The 11,996-nt window shown below is 41.3% G+C and overlaps 1 protein-coding gene across 1 annotated transcript in view; it reads right to left on the bottom strand.

Annotated features, from left to right (window-relative positions):
* Positions 1–11,415, bottom strand: part of LOC140361377 (homeobox protein MOX-2-like) — a 27,834-nt gene extending 16,419 nt beyond the window's left edge. Inside the window, exons 1-2 of the mRNA XM_072447089.1 lie at positions 10,960–11,415; positions 7,243–7,418 (exon numbers count right to left, since the gene is read on the bottom strand). Coding sequence (XP_072303190.1) covers positions 7,243–7,418; positions 10,960–11,347 — 564 coding nt within the window. The 5' untranslated portion in view covers positions 11,348–11,415. The remainder of the gene's footprint in view (positions 1–7,242; positions 7,419–10,959) is intronic.
* Between the last annotated feature and the right edge of the window lie 581 nt (positions 11,416–11,996).

Raw genomic sequence — 11,996 nt, 5'->3', positions numbered from 1 at the left:
AAAAAAGAACTTGACAGACGGCGACACATTGGACATGGCCAATCCAGTGCAAATCAACACAAGTGTCAGTCAAATTTGCTGCGCCGCCGCACAGAGACCGTAGCACTTAGAATATAAATATGGATAACTTTTGATGCCGCGCTTGTGTAGATGATATTTCCCAAAGTAAAGCTTGATCGAGCTATTGCCCACAGAGGAGTTCATTAAAGTGTGAAGCGTAAACGTGAACATTTTAAAGATTTGGCGTTTTCCCATTTGTGACAGTATATTTGCAGCTCCACGGCACAGAGACCGTACCACTTAATATCAAAATATGACTAATTTTTGATGCCCCGTTTGTGTAGATGATTTTCCCCAAATATGAGCTTGATCGGGCAATCGCCCTAGGAGGAGTTTGTTAAAGTGTGAAGCGTAAAAATGTGGTCATTTTAGAGATTTCGCTGTTTTCCCATTTCTGACATGTATTTGCGGGTCCGCCACACAGAGACCGTAGCACTTAGAATCAAAATATGGATAACTTTTGATGCCCCGCTTGTGTAGATGATTTTCCCCAAATATGAGCTTGATCGGGCAATCGCCCTAGGAGGAGTTTGTTAAAGTTTGAAGCGTAAAAATGTGGTGATTTGAGCAATTCTACCATTTTCCCATAAGGATAACATGGGATGTTTCTGTCATCGCTACGGTTACGCCGTACAAAATATGACTTTGGCTCTCATACTTTTATGATCAGGATGGCAAATTAGAATTTTGTGCAAAATATCATGTCATTTGCAAAAACTATTGTTTATAGGCCACTCTGAAGGCCAAATAGTCAGAATTCAGGGAAAAGTTTGCGGCTCCGTCGCACAGAGACCGTAAAAGTTATCCTTAAAATTTGGATAACTTTAGATGCCCCACTTGTCTAGAGGACGTACACCGATTTTGAGGTTGGTGGGCAAAACGCCCTAGGAGGAGTTTGTTAAAGTGTGAAACAGAAAAATGTGGATATTCGAGAGATTTAGCAATTTTCCCATAGGGATAACATGGGAGGTTTCCGTCATGGCTACGGCTACGCCGTAAAAATTAAGGCATAAGTTTAATTGGCCTTTTGCTCGGGACCCCAAAATAGAATTTTGGGCAAAGTTTAGAACATTTGTGTAAAACCAGTTTTTGTCCATCAACGATCACTCAAAGGTCACTCTGTAGGGGGCGCTATCGCGCCCATTTCAATTTTGTCATCCTAAACTGGTCCAAACTTGAAAGTTTAACAACTGATTCAAATTTGGTCCTAATCGGACTCGTTTTGATCAAATGGGAGCAATTTTTAGATCTGCAATATTCCAAAATAAGTTGTCCAACTTTGCGGCTGCGCCGCACACAGACCGTAAAAGGTATCTCAAAAAATTGGATAACTTTAGATGCCCCACTTGTCCAGAGAACGTCCGCCGATTTTGAAGTCGGTGGGCAAAACGCCCTAGGAGGAGTTTGTCAAAGTTTGACGTGAACAAAATGGCTAACACAGCGTGTTTTCATTTTCAAAGGAAGATGGCGGCCATAGGGTAAGTCTGGGGGCGTGGCCACGATAAAAAAAAAAAATTGTCCTCACGAGAGGAATGCGTGTCCCGAATTTCGTAGCTTTACGCCAAAGTTGACCTTGGGGCGTCTCCCATAGGCGCAATGTATTTTGACTTTTGTCGGTGGCGCTGTCGCGCCATTTTTTAACGAAATAAAAAATGGCCCAGAAAAAATAAATTTTTTCGCCGATTCTGAATTTTGGGCAAAGTTTGGTGAGTTTTTGAGCATGTTCAGGGGGTCAAATTAGAGCTCAAAAAGAAGAAGAACAAGAAAAATTAAAGCCGCAAGCGGCATCCAACGGCCCTCTCGGGCCGCCGGCCTTCCGACTCTGCTCTCTGCATTTTACAGAGATGGCGCTAACGCAATTGTCTAAGAACTAAGACAGTGACACATTGGACATGTACAATGCTGTGCTTAACCATTGCAAATGAACACAAATGTCGGTCAAATGTGCAACTCCAGCGCACAGAGACTGTGACACTTGGAATAAAAATATGGATAACTTTTGATGCTCCGCTTGTGTAGATTATTTTCCCAAAATATGAGCTTGATCGAGCTATTGCCCACAGAGGAGTTCATTAAAGTGTGAAGCGTAAATGTGAACATTTCAAGGATTTGGCGTTTTTCCCATTTGTGACATATATTTGCGGCTCTACCGCACAGAGACCCTAGTACTTAAAATCAAAATATGGATAACTTTTGATGCCCCGCTTGTGTAGATGATTCTCCCCAAATATCAACTTGATCGGGCTTTCGCCCTAGGAGGAGTTTCTTAAAGTGTGAGGTGTAAAAATGTGGTCATTTTAGAGATTTTGCGGTTTCCCCATAGGGATAACATGGGATGTTTCTGTCATCGCTACGGCTACGCTGTACAGAATATGACTTTGGCTCTCATACTTTTATTTTGGGGATGGCAATTGAGAATTTTGTGCAAAATGTCATGTCATTTGGAAAAACTCTATTGTTTATAGGCTACTCTGAAGGCCAAATAGTCAGAATTCTGGGAAACGTTTGCGGCTCCGTCGCACAGAGACCGTAAAAGTTATCCTTAAAATTTGGATAACTTTAGATGCCCCACTTGTCTAGAGGACGTACACCGATTTTGAGGTTGGTGGGCAAAACGCACTAGGAGGAGTTCGTTAAAGTGTGAAACATAAAAATGTGGTAATTTGAGAGATTTTGTGGTTTTCCCATAGGGATAACATGGGATGTTTCTGTCATCGCTACGACTACGCCGTAAAAATTTAGGCATTTTTGTGATTGGCTTTTGTGATCGGGACGGCAAAATAGAATTTTGGGTAAAGTTTAGACAATTTTGGTAAAACTAATTTTTGACCTTCAATGTTAATTTAAAGGTCACTCTGTAGGGGGCGCTATCGCGCCCATTTCAATTTTGTCAGCCTAAACTGGTCCAAACTAGAAAGTTTAACAACTGATTAAAATTTGGTCCTAATCTGACTTGTTTTGATCAAATGGGAGCAATTTTTAGATCTGCAATATTCCAAAATAAGTTGTCCAACTTTGCGGCTGCGCCTCACACAGACCGTAAAAGGTATCTCAAAAAATTGGATAACTTTAGATGCCCCACTTGTCCAGAGGACGTCCGCCGATTTTGAAGTCGGTGGGCAAAACGCCCTAGGAGGAGTTCGTCAAAGTTTGACGTGAACAAAATGGCTAACACAGCGTGTTTTCATTTTCAATGGAATATGGCGGCCATAGGGTAAATCTGGGGGCGTGGCCACAATAATATTTTTTTTTTGTCCTCACGAGAGGAATGTGTGTTCCGAATTTCGTAGCTCTGCGACAAAGTTGACCTCGGGGCGTCTCCCATAGGCGCAATGTATTTTGACTTTTGTCGGTGGCGCTGTCGCGCCATTTTTTTACGAAAAAAAAAAATGGCCCAGAAAAAACAAAATTTTTCGACGATTCTGAATTTTGGGCAAAGTTTGGTGAGTTTTTGAGCATGTTCAGGGGGTCAAATTAGAGTTCAAAGCGATGAAGAACAAGAAAAATAATAATAATTAAAGCCGCAAGCGGCATCCAACGGCCCTCGCGGGCCGCCGGCCTTCCGACTCTGCGCTTTCGACTTGATAAAGATGGCGCCCTTATTGTGTGTTGAATTAAAAAAGAACTTGACAGACGGCGACACAATTGACATGGCCAATCCAGTGCAAATGAACACAAGTGTCAGTCAAATTTGCTGCGCCGCCGCACAGAGACCGTAGCACTTGGAATAAAAATATGGATAACTTTTGATGCCGCGCTTGTGTAGATGATATTTCCCAAAGTAAAGCTTGATTGAGCTATTGCCCACGGAGGAGTTTGTTAAAGTGTGAAGCGTAAATGTGAACATTTCAAGGATTTGGCGTTTTCCCATTTGTGACAGTATATTTGGAGCTACACGGCACAGAGACCGTACCACTTAAAATCAAAATATGGATAACTTTTGATGCCCCGTTTGTGTAGATAATTTTCCCCAAATATGAGTTTGATCGGACAATCGCCCTGGGAGGAGTTCATTAAAGTGTGAAGCATAAAAATGTGGTCATTTTAGAGATTTCTCGGTTTTCCCATTTCTGACATATATTTGCTGCTCCGCCACACAGAGATCGTAGCACTTAGAATCAAAATATGGATAAGTTTTGATGCCCCGCTTGTGTAGATGATATTCTCCAAATATGAACTTGATCGGACAATCGCCCTAGGAGGAGTTCATTAAAGTGTGAAGCGTAAAAATGTGGTGATTTGAGCGATTCTGCGATTTTCCCATAAGGATAACATGGGATGTTTCTGTCATCGCTACGGTTACGCCGTACAAAATATGACTTTGGCTCTCATACTTTTATGATCAGGATGGCAAATTAGAATTTTGTTCAAAATATCATGTCATTTGGAAAAACTCTATTGTTTATAGGCCACTCTGAAGGCCAAATAGTCAGAATTCTGGGAAACGTTTGCGGCTCCGTCGCACAAAGACCGTAAAAGTTATCCTTAAAATTTGGATAACTTTAGATACACCACTTGTCTAGAGGACGTACACCGATTTTGAGGTTGGTGGGCAAAACGCACTAGGAGGACTTCGTTAAAGTGTAAAACATAAAAATGTGGTAATTTGAGAGATTTTGTGGTTTTCCCATAGGGATAACATGGGAGGTTTCTGTCATCGCTACGACTACGGCGTAAAAATTTAGGCATTTTTGTGATTGGCTTTTGTGATCGGGACGGCAAAATAGAATTTTGGGTAAAGTTTAGACAATTTTGGTAAAACTAATTTTTGACCTTCAATGTTAATTTAAAGGTCACTCTGTAGGGGGCGCTATCACTGCCATTTCAATTTTGTCAGCCTAAACTGGTCCAAACTAGAAAGTTTAACAACTGATTCAAATTTGGTCCTAATCGGACTGGTTTTGATCAAATGGGAGCAATTTTTAGACCTGCAATATTCCAAAATAAGTTGTCCAACTTTGCGGCTGCGCCGCACACAGACCGTAAAAGGTATCTCAAAAAATTGAATAACTTTAGATGCCCCACTTGTCCAGAGGACGTACGCCGATTTTGAAGTCGGTGGGCAAAACGCCCTAGGAGGAGTTCGTCAAAGTTTGACGTAAACAAAATGGCTAACTCAGCTTGTTTTCATTTTCAAAGGAAGATGGCGGCCATAGGGTAAGTTTGGGGGCGTGGCCACAATGATTTTTTTTGTTTATCCTCACGAGAGGAATGCGTGTCCCGAATTTCGTAGCTTTACGCCAAAGTTGACCTCGGGGCGTCTCCCATAGGCGCAATGTATTTTGACTTTTGTCGGTGGCGCTGTCGCGCCATTTTTTAACGAAAAAAAAAATGGCCCAGAAAAAATAAAATTTTTCGCCGATTCTGAATTTTGGGCAAAGTTTGGTGAGTTTTTGAGCATGTTCAGGGGGTCAAATTAGAGATCAAAGCGCTGAAGAAGAACAAGAAAAATAATAATAATAATAATAATAATAATATTTTTAGCAAAAACAATATAGCCGTTTTTACTATAACAACAAATGATACATCGTTTGAAAGCTCTAAGCCTTCCCGATGCCGCCATGGGGTGGAATCATCATTACGAGCGCTTACGCGCTCGTCACTCCCTATTCCGTCGGGATGCCCCGCCCACTCCCCATAGACTTCCATTGATTTGAGCAGATACAAGCATGGCCTATGCCTGCGGCATGGATTCTCGCGTACGGGACGATGCCAGGAGGGTTTTTGGAGGAATGCAGCGCTTCGCGCTGCTGTTGTCAACAATGAGTGAATGGGCTACGCCCATTCACTCATTGTTGACTATTTCTGTCATAGCAGGAGTAAGTATGCATGATCCATGCCTTCGGCATGGGCCAGTTCACTGTACTTGCCAGGGGCGACAGTTGCAACGCTGCCTTCGGCAGCGTTGCGGGAGCAATAGGCCCTCCGCCCTGCTGGGGCTCGGGCCTAATAAACAAATACAAATGCCGTTCAATATTGATATCATCCGTCAAAGTCAGAACTCCATGTGCAATACCGTCAGATTCATGTGCAATACTGAATTAACCATGTGCAATACCGTCATATTCATGTGCAATACTGAATTAACCATGTGCAATACCGTCATATTCATGTGCAATACTGAATTAACCACGTGCAATACCGTCATATTCATGTGCAATACTGAATTAACCACGTGCAATACCGTCATATTCATGTGCAATACTGAATTAACCACGTGCAATACCGTCATATTCATGTGCAATACTGAATCAACCATGTGCAATACCGTCATATTCATGTGCAATACTGAATCAACCATGTGCAATACCGTCATATTCATGTGCAATACTGAATTAACCATGTGCAATACCGTCATATTCATGTGCAATACTGAATTAACCATGTGCAATACCGTCATATTCATGTGCAATACTGAATTAACCATGTGCAATACCGTCATATTCATGTGCAATACTGAATTAACCATGTGCAATACGTCATATTCATGTGCAATACTGAATTAACCATGTGCAATACCGTCATATTCATGTGCAATACTGAATTAACCATGTGCAATACCGTCATATTCATGTGCAATACTGAATTATCCATGTGCAATACCGTCATATTCATGTGCAATACTTAATTAACCATGTGCAATACCGTCAATTCATGTGCAATACTGAATTAACCATGTGCAAAACCCTCATATTCATGTGCAATACTGAATTAACCATGTGCAATACCGTCATATTCATGTGCAATTACTGTTGTACTCACACGCAATGAAGGCCATATTACAACTGATGAAAATAAGAGTGTTTACTTACCATTAGTATTAGTATTATTTAGTCTTATGCTAGCTATTTTTACTTATTTTATTTACTCATATTTTATTTTGTTTTATTTTATTATTATTTTATTTTTATCTTTAATTTTATTTATTTTTTTCCTCCATTCACTATTAAGATATGAGAGGAGTTTTATAAACAAGAGTTTTTTGTTTTGTTTATAAGAGTTCTTCTATTAAGAGTGTTGTTTTTTTTTTAACTTCCTATAAGTTATCTATCCTTTCCTCTGTATTTACTACGTTGTAACACCGACATTTCCCCATGTGTGACAATAAAGGAATATCTTATCTTCTCTTAACTCTGCTCCAAACCGCACGCTCTAACTTCATTAAAAGAAGACTAACTGTACCTGTCGCTCGGTCAGGTCCAGGTTGACTGCGATCTCGTAGCGTCTCAGTCGGGTTAAATAGTTGTGGTGCGCGAACTCGGCCTCCAGCTCCCGGATCTGCTCCTTGGTGAAGGCGGTGCGCTCCTTCCTGGGCTTACCGCCGCTCATGTCTGGCTTGTAGCTCCCGTCCTGGGACTCTGAAATGAAAAACAGAACTTTTTCCAGATCCAGCTGATTCTCAAAAGAAAACAGGGGAGAGGTCGGCCAGAACAGGGCTGAGGGAAGAAAAAGATTTGAGCGCGGGGGTTGATAAACGACTGGGGCCCTTCTGGAAGTGAAATAGTATGAAAGCGAGGAAATTAGAGTTGCCAATCATCTTCCGCCGCACTGACGTCGTAACTGCGTTGTGGTATTGAATGGCAGGAGGAATATGAATACAACTTAAAGGGGCGATTGTTTTCATGTGATAAAGTGAAATCAGTTTTTTTCCCAGTGCAGATATATATTGTAATGCATATTGTAGTGCTGTTAGTGCAAGAATTTTAAAGTTATTCAAATACACATGCGCTGTTGCAGTCATTACTTTTGAAAGAGAACTCGGAGTGAACTCAATGCGTCTTTGCCCCTGTCAGACCGCTCTTGTCCCGGTCCAGATGCCGGTCAGAAGAAATCGATAACGTGCGCGCGGCGGCTGAGAGGCTAATTTAACATTCAGCACTAAAACTTTGTTGCTATAATTGCTTATGAAAACATCCATCACACAACCAGACTTTCGACAAACAAAAGCGAAAACTCATTTACGTCGAGCGTTTGGTTTTCAGACATGCTAGGCACTGCGTTGCTAACACCTTCTATGCTATCGGCAGCTAAAATAAACATGAAGCTCTGGTAGTTTCTACTTTCACTTTAATGGAGGGGAACATTTCACTTTTAGGTGCTATTTTGAGTACTTTTGATGGACTTTGTGATTACTCGACACTGCGTTCCCTGCCCATGCTATCAATCACTTAGCAACTCGGCTAGTCCCAGAAGGCACTTGGATTCCAGAGCCAGTCTGTAATTTTACTGCTTATTTTTAATCCCCAACCAATTTACGGCGTACAATTACCACTTTACACTAGTGGCTCTGTTTTATTATATTTCACAATATATTTTTTCACTGTTTTTTCAGGGTAAGTTTAGTTGAGGGCTTTGGGGCGTGTATGCTAACGGTCTTAGCAGAAATGACGCAGTCTTTGGCGGCTGGGGAAAATGGACGACACAAACTGCACCGACAATAAAGAATGGACCGATGGGGGGGGAAATCACATACACATTGGCCTTAAACTTGACAAAATAGGTCTCATATCTTGGATCTTTTTCCCCCCTAATTCTTAAATTCAATAATACACAATTAGTTTATTCTGTGGTCCCGTTTTGTCTGTATTTGAATCATGAAACATTTTTAGTATGTATTTTGTTGCAAACATCAACCACACTTTGGGCAAAGCCTCGTTAAAAGTCATTGTTGAGAGTGTAAACCTTTTGGTGTTTTATTTTAGATCATAATTACTGTGTAAAACTTGCGTCCAAGCTAAAGGCTAACAAACTTAGGCTAGCTAAGCCTTGTAGCAATGGACCGAGATGGAGGATTTCTTGTCCATCAATTTCTATGCTGTAGAGTATTCAAAAATAGTTGGAATTGCTATGGCAACAGTTTCATCACACTGAAACCCTTGTATAGCAACAATAACGTGAATTGCTGTCAAAAATATATCCAGATTTGCACAAGCAACATTGACCACACACTTTAGCTCCCTCTCACGTTGACTCATTTCTGTCTTTATAATGCTACAGTCCATCAAAAGAAAAGAAAATGAATTCTGTCAACTGGACACAAGTAGGACAAGAATATTCCATTACAAAATAAACTAAATAGCATGTGGACAGAATGGCTCGGCCGTCTTTTGTCCTTTCTGCATATTTGTACTTTTCCCTCGGTCCTGTTTGGATGGTGAGATCACAGTATTTCCAGTGGTGTTAATGTCCTTGTGGTCAGTTCATGGAAAGCTCTGCAGCGTCAAGCATCTAATGATATTTTGTACCTCGACATATAAATCAGTCCAAGTTTCATAAATTGGCCATGGTAACTTTCTGCAGAGGCCAGGAAAAATGTGGGACAGAGTATGTGAAAAGTTGTTAATATTTGTTTGAAGATGTATTTTTTCTTGCATATTTCAAGGATTACTGACTTTTCCTGGTTGAACTCATACTAACACATGCAACGTTCACAAAAGTATTCAATAAAAGCCAATAAAGTTTAATTCTTCATAAATCTCCAACATAAAATACCAGACAACGATCAATAATATCTTGAGAAAACAGTTTTTCGCAGTAAGTCATAAAAGTATTCCATAAACATTAAGAATATTCCACATGTGCACAATGTCCGACACTGGGTCAGCAGAGAGCGTATAATGTGTTACAAGAGCATTTTTATGGCTTATTTGATCACAATTTGACAATTTTTGTGACAGTCACAGATTCAGTGGAGCGAATGAGCTGTGGTTGGCGCTAGCGTGAGGAAATTGGATTAGGTTTTTCCCTGTGAAGTGTTGAACGTGTCAGAAATGCAGCCAGAGAGGGACAATCGGAATATTGTTTTTGTGGTTCGACAGCAGAAATGCATCGCTCTCACTGTTCATAGAAAGCACACGCTCAGAAGTGTCAGATTGATGCCAGGAGTTTTATAAAGCCTGTGATGTGATGGGAGCTAACCCTTCATTAGCGCTCACACTTTCCCCTGGACACTGTGGTCAGGGCTGCTGACCAGGACACCAGGGACACGACCTCTGCAGGGATTTTTACGGTTCAAAGTCTCTGAGCAATAAGCAAATCAATATCATACAAACATTATTTTACAAGGGTAAACATTGCTCATCATTATGTGTATTTGTTTCAGCACTAATTTCTGTAATTTAACAATTACGATTATCAAAATACGACTTGATTATTTTATGTTTTTACATGTTGTTTTTCTACTGCATTTAAACCAGCAACAGGACTTAACCAATGCAGCCATTCATCCCTCTATTTATCTATCTGTTATGAAATATTATTTAATTTTTGACAATCGCCCAAAATCCAAAAGAGCATTATTTTTATATTACAACATTTTGTATTTTAAAGTGACTGTCGGGTCTGTCACGTTCTGAAGATGGAAATACACATTTAAAAACCCCATTCAGAACATTTCAGGTCAGGTTTGTGGAGATGCAAGCCCACAGTGAGGACACTTTTCAATGCAATTAAAATAAAGTGTATTTTTTGGCTAAAGCGTTAGAGAGTGTGTGCAGTGATGACATTGTATAAATTATAACATGACTTGACAATACAGTGATCCCTTCGCTATATCGCGGTTCACTTTTCACGGTCTCGCTGCTTCGCGGATTTGCATCATGCATTGTGTTCTGCATTCTGATTGGCTAAACAGTCTCTCCGCGTCTTCTCTACCTGTGTGTCAATAACGTCATGGATTCATATGGACACGTACGTAAAACCGCTTGCCAAATTGAAGTTTGCGAGGCCGGTGAGAGCGAGCGTGTGAGCTTCAATGTCAATTTCATTGTATAATAATTGTATCTACTTCGCGGATTTCGCCTATTGCGGGTTCATTTTGGAACGTAACCCCCGCGATAAACGAGGGTTCACTGTAGTCGAATATGAGCTGGGCTGTCATACTTTCTATTTCCTCCTTACCTGACATCTGGCTCTTGCTTTTGGCTCTTCTCCTCTCCGTCCCCTCAGAGGGCAGACTGTGTTGTCCATACTCCCCCGACACACACGACCCCCGCGTGGGGTCACTGCCACATGGCGTGCCCCCCATCCCGGAGCACTGTTCTGGGGTGTTCTCCACTCTGCACACCCCGTGCTGGGCTGTGGGCGAATGAACGTGTGACGGAGCGGGCCAGACCGAGGGAAGCTGATGATGCTGGGACAGGGGGCTGTGGTGGGTGCCAAATGCCCCGGGGTCCTCTCCTCCAGGGAACCCACAGGGAGGAGAGGAGCTGGGCAGGTCCAGGTACGGGTGCAGGCCTTGTGACGGAGCGTGGGGGCTGCGCAGACACCCGAACAACGAGTGATCCATGGTAAGTCCAATCCTAACTCTGCAGAAGGTTTCAAAAGTCTTCACGATTTTAACAATACAAAATTCCCAAAAATGTGTCTATATAATCCTAACTCTAACCCTGTTCAAGCAAAGAATGGATATTTACGTTGACTATAAGTACGGCATTATTAATAATTTATATCTGCCTTCCAAGAATGAACCTTTAACAACATTGGTCTTTGAAACATTGAATATAAAAATACCCTGTAATGTTATATTTCCTTCTGGTTTTAATGGTTCAAGTCTGGTCTAGTTCAACCGTAGAAAGACATTGACATTTACTATTCAGTTGCGTGATTTCAACATTAACAACACCGTAATTTGCTGATTAACAGAGGCAGGTGAAAAAAACTAGCATGAAAAACAGAAGTTAATTTACAAGATTATGAAGGTTCCAAAGTAGTTTCTAATTTGCAATAAATGAACCAACAACGTAAAGTCCAAAACAATCAAAACAAAACTAAAATCCTTGAGTGAGAACGGTAAAATCCTGTAATTATCCAAAGGCAAAGTAGAGACAGCAGGACGGTAAAAGTAAAAGTGCAGGACTCTGGATGACAGCTCGGGGCTCCAGGAGCAGAGTGGAAGTGTGGAGGGTCCAGGGTCTGTTCAGAGGGAGGGAAGAGGA

This window comes from Eucyclogobius newberryi, unplaced genomic scaffold (genome assembly GCF_026437365.1).
Source record: "Eucyclogobius newberryi isolate DKJ021-1_F unplaced genomic scaffold, fEucNew1.0.hap1 SCAF_16, whole genome shotgun sequence".
Taxonomy (NCBI): Eukaryota; Metazoa; Chordata; class Actinopteri; order Gobiiformes; family Gobiidae; genus Eucyclogobius; species Eucyclogobius newberryi.
This window is presented reverse-complemented; position numbering and strand designations above follow the sequence as displayed.